We start from the raw sequence: 16,720 nt of genomic DNA on the forward strand, positions 1-16,720 counted from the left end.
GGGAGGAGAGAGAAGAGAAGAGAAGAGAAGAGAAGAGAAGAGAAGAGAAGAGAAGAGAAAAGGAAAAGAAAAGAAAAGAAAAGAAAAGAAAAGAAAAGAAAAGAAAAGAAAAGAAAGGAAAAAAGAAGAAAAAAAAAAAAGCAGAATGCCAAGGAGTGACTTACTGTGTGTGGTAGGCTTCCTTGATGACACAGAGAAGGCGGTGCTGGACACAGAGTCAGAACTGCTGGAAACAGTGGTAGGGATGTGCTGTCCATCAGGATGGCTCTCTGTGCTCTGCGAAGGAGTAGCCATAGGTTGGTGAGGGCTTGTGGTGCTGTCTGCTATGGGGGTAAGAGGAAGCTTTGAGGGAATAAGCATGCCAGTAGGCTGGGAAGAAGCATTGTTGGTTAGCTGGTTACTTCCCAAAGTGGTTGGTGGTGCAGTGGTAACATTGTCAGTGCCTCCAGAGGAGACTGGCTGTCCACTGCTACTAGGGGGGCTGTTGGTACTGGGGGGTCTTGTTTTAGTCTTGTCATCTTGGGAGCTGCTGGAGGTTGGAGTAGGGCTGCTACCACTTTGCTTGACCCTGGAGTCTGGGGTCAATGTATGAGCAGTTGTCAAAGGTTGGTCTGCTGAGTCACTAGATGATGCCGTGGTTGGCTGGGCTGGAGGAAGAGTGGATGTCACTGGATCAACAGTTGTGGGTTTGGTCGATGCTCTGTTAGTGGTTTCTGTTGGAGGGTCTGATTTGGTAGTAGGCATGTCAGTCACTCCTGTTGATAAAGACAACACAGAATCAAGCCAGGTGTTAGCCAGGGTATCTGTGGGCTTCTCTAGCCCATTCCCCGATGCATTAACATCCCACCCATTTCTGGGTTTGCCTTGCTGAAGGCTGTGTCCTTTCGTGAATTAGTTACACAGCCCCTCAAGTCTGCCACATGTAGCCAGCATTTGCTACTTTATGGGTTCTTTTTTCTACCCTTCTCCACTCTGTTCACTATAAGAGAGAAAAAAAGGGTAAAGAAAAAGAAAAGAGATCCCTGAATAAAGTCAGGGTTAGAAAGTGGGTGATGCTATTTGGCTGCTTCCTGCTGATTACGGGTGTCGAGTAAGTGGAGTTCCTCGGGGACACTTCGGTCTTCACTGTCGAGATATCTCACTTCTTCTTTCTGCGGAGGACTATTTAACAAACCAACTCTTACAATGACAAACAACAACCACCAACCAACTGAGCACTCTCAGGGGTCCTAGCATTTATACACCCTCAGAAAAGGCCCCAGAATTTCAAATGTCACAGAATGGCAGAAACTATCTGCAGCTGGCGAAATCACACCTCAGCTACAGCAATCACAGTCAGCTGCTACAGAGCAGGCCATATCACTACACCTGGGATTAAAACAAAAACATATTCTTATAATATTTCTGTGTCTGTAAAGAAACCAAAATTTGGGACCTAGAGAGATGGCTCAGTGGTTAAGAACACTGTCTGCTCTTCCAGAGGTCCTGAGTTCAAGTCCCAGAAACCACATGCTGGCTCGCAACCATCTACAATGTGATCTGATGCCCTCTTCTAGCATGTGGGTGTACATGCAGGTACAGCACTCATATACATAAAGAAATCTTAAAAAGGAAAAAAGCAGAAACCAAAATTCTCACTACAGCCACATGGCTCTGCTGTCCCCCCACCCCCACCCTTGGCCCACAGATGTCCTGTCTTTCAAATCATTGCAGCAAGTACTAGCCCAAGAGCCACGTAGCCTTTCCAAGGACAGTACAGCCTAAGAGGACAAATGGATGACAGACTGCACAAAGTACCCACTGTGGGCTGTGCTGAGGAAAAGCACTGTGCTTGGGCCATGTTTAGCTCAGTGGCTTAACCCAAGAGGGGAAAGGGTCAAGGAAGAATGGCTTTTAGTGGGTTAAAAGAAAGTGTATTGAGGACATTGTTGCATGACAGGGCCTGTGTTGAACAAGACCCAGAACTTAACAGCCCCAGGGAGATGACATGAATATACAACAACTAAATGACAGACTCTGGTAACTTCAGGAAGAATGAATAAGGAAAGAAAATGGAGGGGTCGGGGTAGACAGGACAGGCAGCTGTCCTCATTTCTTCTCTTGCTGTGAAAAGACACCTTGACCAAAACTGTGGGAATAAAGGAGGTTCATTATAGATGGAAGTGGTCCTGGTCCATTATATCAGGAAGTTAAAGTAAGAATTTAGGGGATCACATCCTGTCACCAGCAAGGAGAATGTGGGTCCTTGCTTGCTTGCTTGCCTGCTCAGCTAGTTGCTCAACTCTCTTAGGCTGTTTAGGACCCTTTCCAGGAGAATCACACATCCCACATTGGGCTGGGTCTTCCTATATCAATTAACAATCAAGATTATCTCCCACAAACATGCCCACCAGGCCAACTTGATCTAGATTAACTAATAACCTCATTAATACTCTCTTCCCAGGTGATTCTAGGTCATGTCAAGTTGATAGTTAAAACTAGCCAACATAATCCACTTCTTGTCAACTTGACTCTCAAATTCATCATTTTAAGCCATTAACAGCAGCCCTCCAATAATCATTAAGCTAAAAAGAATGCTGTGTGAACAAGTATCTCCAACAGAGAAAACAGAACAAAATGTGAAGTACTCAAGTCAGGGGAAGGAACCAAGGGAAGACATGGATGTGTGCATGAACTTAGAGAATGGGGGCGAGGCAGGCCTTTTAGAGGCTGTCCAAACCAAACAGTTCTGAAAATAGAATAAGATTCTCTTAAAAGTATATCCTGGGAGGCAGAGGCACGTTGATCTCTGAGTTCCAGGCCAGTCTGATCTATATAGTTCCAAGACAGCCAGAGCTACATAGTGAGATTCCATCTCAATAAAAAGGGAATATCTCCTAGGTCAAATGAGACATAAGTTCAGGAGCTAAAGTAAGACCTTTAATCTTATTTACATGTAAGGGGAAAAAAGCCATTGCACGGGGTAAGAAACTTCACCTTTGTAGGCTGTTTCCACCTTTGTGGAATGGGATCTAAAGGGAAAGAGCCTACGAATAGGACAGCAGGTAGGGTGTCTTATCAGTCATGCCAAGGAATGGCTGCTGCTGGATGTGGGAATAAACCCCAGAGACAAGAAGGGGTTGGATTCAGAACTAGATTTTGCTCAGGCCGCTGTGGCCCTGAGGGGAAGGAGGAAAATCAGGGGACAGGGAGAAGGGTGTTGGTAATCCCTGGTTTTCTCCTGAAGTAAGTAAGAGACTGCTGGGGGAAGGAGCTCCATGACTGTTTCTGGACAGCTCCCATGAGACTGGCCAGAAGCAGACTCAAAGTGCCAGGCACTAGTTGGCCCAGTATTCCCTGGATCGCCAGCATGTGCTGAACGTGAAGCACAGGGTCCACATCTAGCTGGGGAGGGGAGAGATTATGATGGCAGCAGCAGGAGAGTGTCCTCACGCGCAAACAGCAAACACTGGGGCAAGGAGATGGTGAATTCAGATCCTACCTGGGCTACACAGTGAGACCCTAGTTTTTAAAATAAAACTAAAACTAAAGATAAAAACAAAACAGGTGTAGAGGAGCGGGCCTGTAACCCTAAAAGGTGGAGGCAGAAAGATTAGCAGTTTGGGGCTGGAGAGATGGCTCAGTGGTTAAGAGCACTGCCGGCTCTTCCAAAGTACCCAGGTTCAATTCCCAGCACCCACATGGCAGCTGTCTGTAACTCCATTTCCAAAGGATTGGACACTTTCACACTAATGCACATAAAATAAAATAAAATTTAAAAAAATTAAGAAAAAAAAAGATTAGCAGTTCAAAGCCATCTTTGGCTACAAAATTCAGGGAGTGCTGGGCTAATGAGAGCCTATTTCAATTCTCTCCTGACACACACAAACAAATCGGGAGCAGTGTTGGAGGACTTGGGGGTAAGTGGGCATGTACGTGTGATCACATATCTGTGCACACATGTATGTTCATGTGGCAGCTGCCCCTATATGAGTACATGTGGAAGCTGAAAACCTTGGGGACCATCCCTCAGGAGCCATCCATCTTGATTTTGGGTACAAGGTCTCTGACTGGCTTGGAACTCACCAGTTAGGCTAGGCTGGCCAGTATGCCTCGAGAGGTGGGGTGAAAAGGTGGGTTGTTCCTCCTGTCCCAGCCCTGAATCATCAGCAAGGTTGTGGGGACTGAACACAAGTTCCTCATGCCTGCAGGTGGATCTCTGAGCTCAAGGCCAGCCTTGTCTACATAGTGAGTTCTAGGACAGAAGGCTACACAGAGAAACTGTCTCAAAAAACAAAAAAACCCAACCAAAAAAAAAAAGGAAAAAAAAGGTTGCTGTGGTCATGGTTTGGTCATGGTGTCTTATTCACAATGTTCATGAGTAAGGACTTGAATGTATCATTCTGGGATAGCTACCTCCTACTCTATCCCCCACCCCACCCCCAGCAGACCAAACCCATGACAGCTTGGCATCAACTTGCCACAACCAAGAACCCTCAATTGAAAATTGGCTAATAGGCATGACTGTACAGTATTGTCTTGAGTATAATTAATGTAGGAATATTCAGCCTATTGTGGGCAGCACCATTCCCTATACAGAGAGTCCCAAACTATGTAAGACAGAGAGCTAGATGAAAACTAGATAGCAAAAGCAAAGAGGAAGCAAAGTTGTCATTGGTGTCAATATTTCATGCTTTAGGTATGTCAGAAATAGTGTCAAATCTTCCTGAGCTATCCTGGGAAGGCACCATTTTTTTTTCCCCCAAGACAGGGTTTCTCTGTGTAGCCTTGGCTGTCCTGGACTTGCTTTGTAGACCAGGCTGTCCTCTAACTCAGAGATCCACCTGCCTCCGCCTCCCCAAGTGCTGGAATTAAAGGCGTGAGCCAACACACCTGGCTCATCAAGCACCATTTTTACACTACTGATTCTATAGTACTAGAGACCATTTCTGAGAATTGTGGTCCCTGGGGACACTCCATATTTGCTTCTAGGACTGGGCATAACAGGGAATCCCTTGGGTGCCATCCATCCGCCTCTTGCTTTATTATTTAGTAGTGTGTAGAGTTGATGGCAATAAGTACATCTTAGCTCTGTGTTCCGTATTTTGCTTACAGCAAGCATGCTCTTGGTTCTGTGCCTATAACAGCTCTGAGGAAGGCATCTAAGCCCCCAGGTGCCACTGCTACTGGAAGCATGGATGCAGGGAGCACACACACACACACATCTAGACCATGTGTATTCTAGCAACCTGCTTGTATTGCAGCCACTCAGTCATGTGCCCATGGAGCAGCCATGAGGTGACGGAGAAAGAATCATCACAATGAGCCCTGGGAACCAATGGAATCAGGCAGCCCTACTCCAGCCATATCCCACTAGTGCAGCCATAGCCTCATCCCTCAGTGTACATGCAGGCTTGGTTCTTCTTTCCTGCTCCTTCTAAACCACTGGCTTTAACCCTTCAGATGCTGCCCTTGAGGCTCTTCACATGTTCACTGTAGTATAAGCTTCAAATAAACAGTGTTTGGAGGGTAAAAGCCAAGTCTTGGCCACTGGGGGAATTTTCTCTTCCAGCTTTCCTACAGGCTCTTCCCTAGTCAGCTATAATCTCATAGCAGTCCACCCCTGGGTGGTACCAGCACTGCATTACCTAGAGGTAGGCTAGACATGAACATTCAACTAGGGGAAGATAGAGAAGTAGCCATCCGAGGGACCATCAGGCTTGGGCTTAGGGAAAACCACCATATGGTGGGTAGGACTAAGCATGCTGAGGATGGGCCCATCCACCATTACCCTGGTCTTCCTTTAGGACTGAGTAAATTTTTGTTTAACTGTTGTAATGCTGTGGCTGGAATCCAGGGCCTGCTATTTGACTGTGAAAACTGGGGGAAAAAGAGGGGGATGATGAAAATAAAAATCAATGAAACCAAAACTAAAATACAACAGCAACACCAAACACAAAATATTTTTGTTTTAATTGGGGAGGAGGGAGGTCTCACTATGTAGCCCTGGCTAGCCTCAAACTTTGCATACTCCTGCTTTATCTTCCTGAGTAACTGGGGACGAAAAGTGGACGACGAGAAAGAGAACTAAAATGTAATGATGGTGCTACAAGGACCCTCCGGGACTAAGCCTAACAGCAGCTAGAGAGGAATGAATGCTGGGGAAAGCCACACCCCCAATCCAGAGTTTCCTGAGTGGGGATTAATCAGAACATCAGAAGGTCCCCTCCCCCAACACCACAATGCCAGTAAGGGCTTTAACAATGGAGTGAGCTGGTAAGTTAAAAAGGCAGGCTCCTGGGACCAGGAAGAACAAAACAAAACAAAACGCTACAGGAGCTAGAGAGACAGCTCAGCAGTTTAGAGCACTTGCTGCTCTTGCAGAGGACCTAGGTTCACTTCTCAGGGCCCACATAGTGGCTCACAACCATCTTTAACTCTAGTTCCAGAGGATCTGATGGTCTATTCTGGCCTCTGGGCATTAGGCATGCACATGATACACACACACACACACACACACACAAACACACACACACCCATTCACGCATGCAGGCAGCCAGGCAGGCATGTATGTGAAAATCTAAAATCATACAGGGAGACAAACAGGCATTGCTAGAGTATTATACTAAAGGTATCTGTAGCAACAACATAATTTTAAACCAACCCTGATGGACCAATACAACTTTCACACTAAAGACAGCAGAAAAAATTCTGGCATTGCCTGTGGCAGCCACTATCTCCTGTCCATAGATCTGCCTCTTCAGGACATCACTCTTGTCAGCTAGTCTCTGTAGTGTCTCCTTCATGCTTCATCCCTGCTGTAGCTCATCCCTTTTCTTTAATCTTAACACTACTACAAAGTATCTCACGAGACAAATCTACTGTATTTTCATTCATCCCAGTCTGTATCGACCTTCAGCCTGTGGACAGTTTTTAGGATACGTGTGTACATTTTTATGTGGGATGTATGTTTACATTTCTCTAAGAGTAGAAATGCCAACCTGTATGGAAATGCTATATTTAGCATCTTGATAAACTGCCAAACTATTTTCCAAAGTGGCTGCAAAAGTTTACATAAGCAGGAGTTTTTTTGTGGGACTTATTTTCCTATATCCTCTATATTCTCTCTATATCCCAATGCACAGTTTTAATGATTAACCAAACCTAAGATACCTAAAATGATAGCACTTCATGACCAAGTGGGATTAATATGGCTAGCTCACCATATTAACAAAATTAAAATTAAAATTAACAAAATGATCACCTTATTTCTAATTTATTTTTGAAGTTATATTTTATTTTTAATTATGTATACATGTTTGCAAGTATATATATATGTGTGAGTGCAGGTGCCTAGAGTCCAGAAGAGGACATTAGATCCCTGGAGCTGGCTCTGTGAGCTGCCTGATGTGGGTTGGAAACAGAAAGTGCTCTTAACCACCAGCCCCCTCTTATTCCCAATTAAAACAGAAGGAGGAGGAGGAAAGCGGGAGAAGGGTGACAGTATACAAGTGAACTAGCAATGGAAGAAAACTTCTCTTACTTAATAAATGATGTGTCTAAATAAGCCTCTGGCCTACAGAAACTGAGAGAGACAGGCTGGGTGCTTTCCCTTCTCACCATGCTTACTGAATACACGACCTAGCTAAGCCCATAGATAGAGGGGGCAGCATCGAAAACAACAATAAAAGCATGGCAGCAGGCACATAATCCCAACATCCAGTAGGCTGAGGCAGGAGACTGCTGGGACTGAGGCCAGTGTAGCCTACAGAGTGAGACCCCATCCCTCCAAAAGAAAAAAATTACCAAAGCTTTATCAGCAGAAAATAAACATAGAAGATGTATTTACAATACACCATTATATATCTATTAGAATTACTAAAAGCAAAGGTTAAGAGTGAACTCCTACACAGTAGAAATGTAAATTAGGTCAGCACTTTGGAAAACAGGTTAGCCTTTTATTTTAATATTTTTTGCAGTACTGACAAATGAATCCAGAGACCCTACATATGCTAGGCAAGGGCTCCAACGCTAAGCTATTTCCAGACTTTTTTTTTTTACATTTTTATTACTTATTTGTGTGTATGAGTGTGCCAGTGCATGTGTGCACCTCATAGCACATGTGGAATTCAGGACAACTTTCACAGTCTGCGCTTTCCTTCCCCATGTTGGTTCCAGGGATTTAACGTGGTTTGTCAGGCTTGGCAGCAAGCACCTTCACCCACCGAACCACCTCGCTGACCCAGACCCTGATTTTTTGAGACAGTATCTCACTGTGTAGTCCAGTCTGTCCTTACTCTGTAACCCTCTTTCTGTGTGCTGTATTTTTTTAAGTGAAAAAAGCCAAATGTCTAAATAGTGTTGAGTCCATATGATATAACAAAAGAGGCTAAGCTGTGGGCTGGAGAACACATGGTGGCTACAGTGGCCAAAGGAGAGGAGGAGAGTTATTTGGAGTGCTGAGGTGGAGGATAGAAACGAGTACCTCAAAGAAGTGGCTTTCCTTGGTGTACGTGGTGAGAAAGTGAACTAAGCGGGTGCTGAGACAACCCCAGAACCAACGAAGCCCATGAAAATAAAGCTGCCCATGTTGTAGGTGCGTCACATAGCCTTGCTGAACGGTGTGCAGGGAGAGCCTGGCTCGTGCTTTCTGTGTTCTATAAATTATCTGTTCAGCTCCACTTTACTGTAAAATCAGTTTGAAATTCATAACCCAGGCCCTTGGGTGAAACACACTTTTTCTACACAAAAACTACACAGTTCTCTATAGATTCTAATAAAAAAAAAAATGTTAAAGCTACTGTTCGTACAAGCAAGCAAGCGTTGGAATAAATTATGTCAGCATGAACTCCTGTTTTTACATATCATGCATTTATATATTTTGTGACAAGGTGTGGCAGGGCATGAGTCTAAAGGTCCTTCCTCCCCTTCTAGCAATCAGTTTGTCAGTGTTGGCACCTTTACCCTCTGAACCATCATGCTAGCTCATGAGTTCGTTTTAATGTATGTACGGCTAGATGGACTGTGCATTCTCTTGCTCTGTCCCTTGGCAGCATCTAGAAGTTGTGGCAAAGCAGCAGCACAGAGTACAACCTAGGTCCAGGCTGTGCCTAATGTCATTCTCTAGGAACATGCCCCTGGGCTCCTCGGGAAATGGTCAGTGCTTTTACTGCTGGTAGAGTGAGTGAGCCTGGAGGAGTGAGAAAGAAAACAAGAAACAAAGAGACAGAAACCAGCTAAATGAGAGATCCACCTGAAAGAGCCAAACAGCCAAACGTGGGCCATTTGAAAACAACAATCACTGTATCTGAATGAATACCTACAAATGTGTTCTGATGAAGGGGCCCGCAAGTAAGCAGAGGACCCCAGAATCCAGTTACCCTCTCCAAAAAGTTTGTAAAAGGAAATCCAATAAAAATGAAAACAGACGCAGTGCAGGTACTCTGCTTTTTACAATCTCCCTCAAAGGCTTGTGATGCATACTTGATCCTCAGATGAAGCAGGTACCAGGTGACCAAGGAGGTGCCCTGGAGGGGGATATCTCTGCCCTGTCTGGTCTCCTTTCTCCCCTTCTCTCCTCTGTCCTTTCTTCCCCTCCCTCCCTGAAGCTCTGCCTTACCAGCTCAGACTCATAGAGCCAAGTGACATGAACCCTCTGACACCATGAGCCAAAATAAACATTTCATCCTTTAAGTTGTTTTTCTTATTTTGTTACAACAGAGAGCCACTAGCATAAGATATTTCATAGAAAAAAAAAAGCACATATAACCCATGAACATCAAGAAATGTCAGTAGCTAAGGAAATGCACAATAAAAGGAGGGTTTGTCATTTCCTGCCCTCCAAATTGGCAAAACTTGTAACTCCAGACAAGTGGTGGCAAAACATGGAGTAAAGCACAGAAGACAGGTGCAAAGGGAAACCCACTTCGCTGCCCGGAGCCACTGTCACTACGTGTTCTGAAGGAGCACAGTACAGAGACAGCTCAAAGTGATGGTAGTATTAGTTCCAAGAGCCGATCTTTTTTATATAATTTTAATTTTTATTGAAAAATTTCATACAATATATTCTGATCAGTTTTTCCTCCCTTGATTCCTCTCAGAGCCTTTCCATTTCCCCACCCACCCAAATGTATATTCTTTCTCTCTCTCCATCATTAGAAAACAGGCAATTAAAAAAATTCCACACAGCACAAACTCTTAAAATATGTATAAGCATTTATATAGTTTAAAACTGTTTAAAAATGACTTCTATATTTTCTTTATATAATTACTATAAATAAGATTTTTAGCACAAAGAGTTGATCGCTTTTTAAAAGTGTATGATCTAGTGAAAATGGGTACAAATACTATGCAAAACAGTACAGTATTATCAAGTAAGGCTAGGCAGGCACACACTTCTCTGTCTACAGCTCTTGATTGAACCACACAATGTTTACCTTGGGGAGAGCCTCTAACGTTGTTCTTATATTGGTGCCGTATAGACAAGAAATAAATGTTTACCAACAAAGGTTGTAATAAGTGTGACTGCATTCACATAACTGAATACAGTAGAACAGGAACAGAAGTAAACTATGTTTATATTTATAAGCATTAATTCATGTTTTTAAAATGTGCCAAAAAGACTCCTTATTTGAAAAATGGGCACAAAGGCAAGCACCCTTTGCTTGCCAGTGCTGCAGCCAGCATCAGCAGGCTGCAACAGTAGGACTGAGGTTAAGGTCCACTTAGGCTACATAGAGACCAGGCCCCAAAAGCAAGCAGGAGCAACACTTGCTTGATTGTAAGATTAAAAAATTACCAAAATGAATCCTTAGGGATAGAATCTAGAAAATACTGCTTAACTTTACAAAGAATTCAACAGTGAGTTTTGGATGTTACCTGCAGTGGGAAAGAGGCACCAAGGACTTTTCACACTTATTTTCAGGCAAGAAAAGCTGCTGAGCCATGAACCTGGCAACATCTGGGTGGGGGTACTGGCAGGCTCAGTATGAGGTGTGCAGAGGCACAGTACAGTTGGGAGCCTCCTGATGGGGGAGCTGCTGCAGACAGCACAGCTGAGGTATGTAGGTGGAGGTGGGAAGAGCCATGTCAGGCAGGAACCCTCTTTCTCACTGGTGACTGTCTCACTGGGTCTTTAAGGTCTAAAGAGAGCTACATTGGTATTGACCAGGGAAGGATCTACCCTTCCCTGGATTTGGGACATCTCTCTCTTTGAAATGGCAAGGAAAAGGATGGCAAGTGCAGACCAGTGTCCCCCTGTATGGGGAGATTTGACAGCTGGCAGTTCAGATGTTCACATTCGGGGATGACAACAGATGCAGTGGCGCTGAGGAAATGAAAAAGCAGAGAGGTGATGGGGGATATGGGAGGAAAGGGGTAAGAAATTCCCCAGATGATGGTGGCACAGGCCTTTAAATCCAGGACTCAGAAGGCAGAGGCAGGCAAATCTCTGAATTTGAGGCCAGCCTGGTCTACAGAGCAAGTTACAGGACAGCCAGGGCTACACAGAGAAACTCTGTCTCAAGGGACTGGGAGAGGGCAAGGGGAAGGTGACAGGGAGAAGAAAAATAAATTCCTGGTGAAAATAGCAAACAAGAACCTACTATAAATAAGAGTGGTTCTCAAGCCCCAGCCAGCATCAGAACTCCAGGAGTCTGGAAGATTCCAGTGGGTACACCAGCCCTGGGAGAAAGGGACTCGGGTGAGACAGTCTGCCTGCTTCTCGGGTTCTCACTGACTGATGCTGCTGGTAGAAGGACCACACTTTTGGAAACATTATATTAGACAAATAAGACATGATTGTCTGGGTAGCATTTGGTGCCAGAGTAAAGCACAATGAATGAACGTAAGATTCAAACTGTGCGCCTCTGCTCCAGCAGGAGTTGGTTGCTTAGAAGCTGGATGGGAACATGGAAGGGCAGGATCACCCAGAAAGGGAAGAACAGGGAAAATGTATCAGGTGGGGGCTGTGATGGTGGACTAGTGAGTGATGTGGGTACATGGTCAGCCCTCTAGAGCCATGGGGGACTGGAGATGGCTCAGTGGTTAAGAACACTTGTTGCCCCTGCAATGGACCTGGGTTCAGCTCCCAGCACTAACAAGGTGGCTCACACCATCAATAACTCCAGTTCTAACCTCCACGAACATCAGAAATGCATATAGTGCTCATACATGCAGGCACATCAAATAAATCTAATGAAAAAAGGAAAGACTTCCAACCCCAGTGGTGATGCAACATGAAGAGCCCTGGGTCTAGGTGACTTAAAGCGTACAGAAAGCTCTGTGCAGGCTGTGTGGTAACGCTACACCATGTAATAAATGACTCCACAGAGAGGAGGAAGGGAAGGGTCCTCGCACCAACCTCCTGCAGGTACCAAAGGATGACTCTGCAAATGAGTTGAGACAGAGGGACAACGATCTGTAGCTAGAGCATTACCATTCTACCTTGTACTGGCAGTGAGATTCAAGGTGTGGAAAGGAAATGTCAGAATGAAGCACAGATGGAAAATGGTTGTTTTCCAGGCTGTTCTCTGCTTATCCAAGAACTGAGATAGAGGGGATCGGGAAAGGTGCATGGAGAACAAGGCAGAGGTTGGCAGATACCAGCTGGGAGAAAAGGCTCCATTAGTCAGGGTGGGGTAGCTGCTCCAGCAAGGTGGGGGTTGGAACGGGGGGAGAAGACCTTTTCAGCCTCCTCCCCAGGGAGAGATGGGTGCTGCTTAAACCTTCCATAAGGGCCAGCTTCCTCCTGTTCCCGGCTGCTCCCAGACCTGGGACGGACTCCACTATTAATAGCAGAAAAGGAAACTGGAAAGAATGCCCAGGAAGAGGGTGTGTGGAAGGCAGGCAGGAAGGCAGCGGGACTGGACTCCACCCGGACACTCGCCTGGCCTCTCCTTCCTTCTCAACCCCAACTCATTACTCCAAGCTATCACCTCCATAGGAGAAATGAAAGGACAGAGGACAAACTAAGCTGGACCTGATGCAGTCCTCCTTGGGTTTGTGGGATGAAAGAATGCACACAGTTGGGGACACAGAGCTCACACATACCCCACTCTGCCTCTGACCCTGAGACACAGGCACGTCTGTGTACCAGTACACAGGTAACTCAGCTTTTACTGGGACTTCGGAGCCACTGCAGAAGGCTTGCTCTGGGCCTCCCTCGACATTTAGGCAAGGTTTCTAGGGCTTCCTGCTTCAGTGTTCAAGTGACACCCACTCGGTGGGCCCTAGCTTCCCAGGAGAGGATGCTGGTCCCCAGAAAAGACCTAGCCAGAAGCAGTTTGAGGCTCAGGCAAGTGAATCTGTCTGAGACCTCCCCCTCTTCAGGGCCAATCTTTCCAAGCCCAATTTACAGCCAGGTTCTGGGAGATAGAAAAACGTTGGAGCAAAGTGTTCAGTCTGAAGAGTGAATTCGAGGCTCTATAGAATCATTCACTCCCTGCGGCTCCCAACAGCCCATCATTCTCTGACTCGATGGCCACCTTCACCTCTGATTCTCAAAAGACTGTCATGACTGGATGTAGGGCCCACCCACACACAAGATTCCATCCCACCTCAAGATTCTTAACTTAATCATGTCTGCTAAAGCTTTGTCCAAATTAAACAGTATCACGGACTCCATGCCTTTGACATGTGTGTCTTTTGAGGGGTTACTCTGTCTACCAGTCTCCATCAGGAAAACAGGGCATGCCCCAGCATGGTTTCTCCACTCATTTATTTAGCTTCCCACATGGGCCTGCTCAGTTTTTCCTTCACAAGGTTAAATGGTCTGCATATCACTGTTGCCTCTTCCTGAATTTGTTGTTCAAGCCCAAATCCCCAGGGTAATGGAGAAGGCACTTAGGAGGCAGGGTCCCTATCATAGGATTAATGGCCTCTTAAGAGAAAAGAAAACAGAGCAACCTGTCTAAGCCATGAACACAGCAGAGGCAGCCACAGAAGCCAGGAAGCCAAGCCCTCCCCCAGAGCTCATCCACAGAAGCATCTGAACTTGGACTTTCAGTCTCCAGAACTGTCATGGAGTCCCTGTTGGTTAAGCCACAGCGTGCACAGTATTCTGTTGTGACAAGAGCCTGAGCTAACAAAACACAGTTCTAGTAGACCAGTCAGTGTGCTGTTCTGACCATGTTCTGACCATGCTCCGTTCCCATCAGTCATTGGAAATGCTGGTGAATGTGGGCAACAGAACAGCCCCTGAGAGGGTTAAGGGTCATCAGGCCCTGCTCCTTGGCATCACCGCTCCAAAGAAGGAAGACAGTCTTTGGATGTAGAACTGACTGTTCTGCCCATCAGCTAATTTTTGCTAAACTGTCTGGCACTGGCTGCCCAGGCAAGGCCTCATCTGCCTGTGTCCCTGGGGAGGGGGAGGGGGGGCTGCCACCATCTCATACAACTGTCTCAGAAAAGGAGAAGAGAGACTCACCAGCAAGGAAGGAACAAGGCCTGGCTGACATCACTCCTGTCTCCTTGGGTACAACTGTGCATCTCTCTATGTCCCATCTACTAGGGAGGCAGGCACAGCACCTAAGGATACCCCAGCTCCCAAATGCCACATATCCATACTTGGTCTTACTGAGACTAAAGTGGAGGATGATGGTAGGAATGAGCCCAGCCATCTGACTCAAGTCTCCACAGTGTGGCTAGGCAAGTGTCCATTTTCCATTTTTCCATTGTATCCAAATGGGCAGGAGGCAGGAAGGGCACAATAGTAACTCTTAATTTTAAGTACCCAGAGCAATGGGTTCACAAGGCAACTAACTGCTCAATTACAAAAAGTTGTGTCCCCATGACTGAAGGCATTTCCAACTTCTAGCCTTCAGTTTTATCCCTACCTATTTCATGCTACAGAGCTGTGCAGACTACCTTTGCTGTCTTCATCCCTCCCTCATGCCTGCTCTACCCTTAGCAAGAGAAAGGCTTGGGCTTACACAGACCCACTGTGCGCTCTCATCCAATCTTAGGGGAGTGGGTTGCTGTCAAGGAGGTACCAGAGGAGGATCTAAGCCACTATGACACTATGACAAAGTAATATTCAAAAGAGGACAGCAAATGTTTCTGTAAGTCCCAAAGTCTTTGTCACAGTCAACTCTGCCCAGGTGAGCCCAAAGGCAATCTGAGATGACAATGTAATTAATTAAGCATGGCTGTGTACCAATAAAACTTTATTTTCAACTCCAGCCAGCCAAGCAGTTGGGGCAGACCTTTGATCTGACATTTCTCCTGGGCCTGGAGATTGAAGCCTGTGTTTTCATCCAGCTACAAATCCTGTTCTGTGATTTCCCTAGAGCCCCACAGTGTCACTTGTATGCCTGCTATTTGAAGCAGAGCCAAAGCCTCACATACAAACAGGAAAAAATACACTCAACCCCTGAGAAAACAACCAACCTGTTACCTACTCAAAAAACAGGAAAAAAAAAATCAAGGTTAGTTTACAAACCTAAAATTCTACAGCTCAACAACAGACCTGGGCAACTGATGTTATGATGGAGCCTTGAGGGATTGTTCCCCTCTGTACACTCCTACTGCTTAGCTGGGAGGGACTGTGGCCATCCACCTTGCAGCTCTGCCACCTGCACAGTACTCTGTCCCAGTAGACACCTAGTGTGTTCCAGAGAAGGTGCCAACAGGGGCTGTACACCCTAGCTCTCAAGGGGATCAGTGCCAGCTGGCATCAGGGATGGGTACCGTCAGCCAGTACCCTGCCAGTTTGCTGCACCTAACTTGCCTTCCGCTTCCCTTCCCACCAGAGCAGGTGACTAGAGCCTGGTGGTGTGGGTCCCAGGGCAGCCTCACAATAGCCTCTTCCTCCTTATCTAAAAATTATCCCACTCTTATCAAGGCTGGAAGAGGCAACCCAGTAGGAGAAAAAAGGTCCCAAGAGCAGGCAAAAGAATCAAAGACCTCCTCACTCCCACTGTTAGGGGTCCCACAAAAAGCTAAACAACCACAGCATGTACACAGAGGACCTAGCACAGACCCATGCAGGCTCCACGATTGCCACGTCAGTCCCTGTGAGCCCTGGTTGGTTGATTCTGTGGGTCTTGTTCTCCTGGTGTCCTCAACCCCTCTGGCTCCTACAATCCTTCTTCCCCCTCTTTGGAGGGTTTCCCGAGTTCCATCTAATGTTTTGGGGGCCTGCTTTTCTCTGAAGAGAAATGGAGGAGCAGTGGATCTGGGGTAGGTATGGAGACTGGAGAAGTGGAGAGAGGAGAAGCTGTGCTCAGAGATGAAGAATAAATTAAATGTATGAGAGAAGAATAAATTAAAAAAAAAAAAAAACTGTCCCACTGAGGCGCATGACTTTCTGGTTTTCTGTCAGAAAGACTGGCAAGCAAGACCTCTTCTAGGAAATGTCATCTGAACGTCAGTCATTTCAGACCTTGCTGGTACAGGAGAGGTTCATCTTCACATCTGCAGCAGCTTTCCCAACCCTGCTTTGTTCTTGGACCCACGAAAGCCAGAAGCACCTCCCCCCACACTAATGTTCTACTGAATGCAGAGTCCTCCTACTTACCTGAATTTCTTCCCAGGCCAGATTCTTATTTCTACCATGTTCATTTGAACTCCAACCAAGACACATTTGGATAACCAAGACAGGGATTTGACTCCAGTGAACAATTAGGGGAAGAGAGACTTGACCAAGAAGCACTCTACTTGGCCTGACTGTCTTAGAGTGGACCACTGACAACACTTCCTTACCTGAAGGCTGAAGGAGCAGCTTCTAAAACAGGGTTCATAT

General features: G+C 45.9%; 1 protein-coding gene across 1 annotated transcript in view; it reads right to left on the reverse strand.

The window, feature by feature from the left end:
* The window catches only part of Podxl (podocalyxin like), a 43,964-nt gene that overhangs the window by 9,096 nt on the left and 18,148 nt on the right, over positions 1–16,720 (reverse strand). The window contains exon 5 of the mRNA XM_055608153.1: positions 165–755. Within this exon, the coding sequence (XP_055464128.1) occupies positions 165–755 (591 nt within the window). The remainder of the gene's footprint in view (positions 1–164; positions 756–16,720) is intronic.

The sequence above is a fragment of the Psammomys obesus genome, unplaced genomic scaffold (genome assembly GCF_907164565.1).
Source record: "Psammomys obesus unplaced genomic scaffold, mPsaObe1.curated_primary_1811, whole genome shotgun sequence".
NCBI classification, from domain to species: domain Eukaryota; kingdom Metazoa; phylum Chordata; class Mammalia; order Rodentia; family Muridae; genus Psammomys; species Psammomys obesus.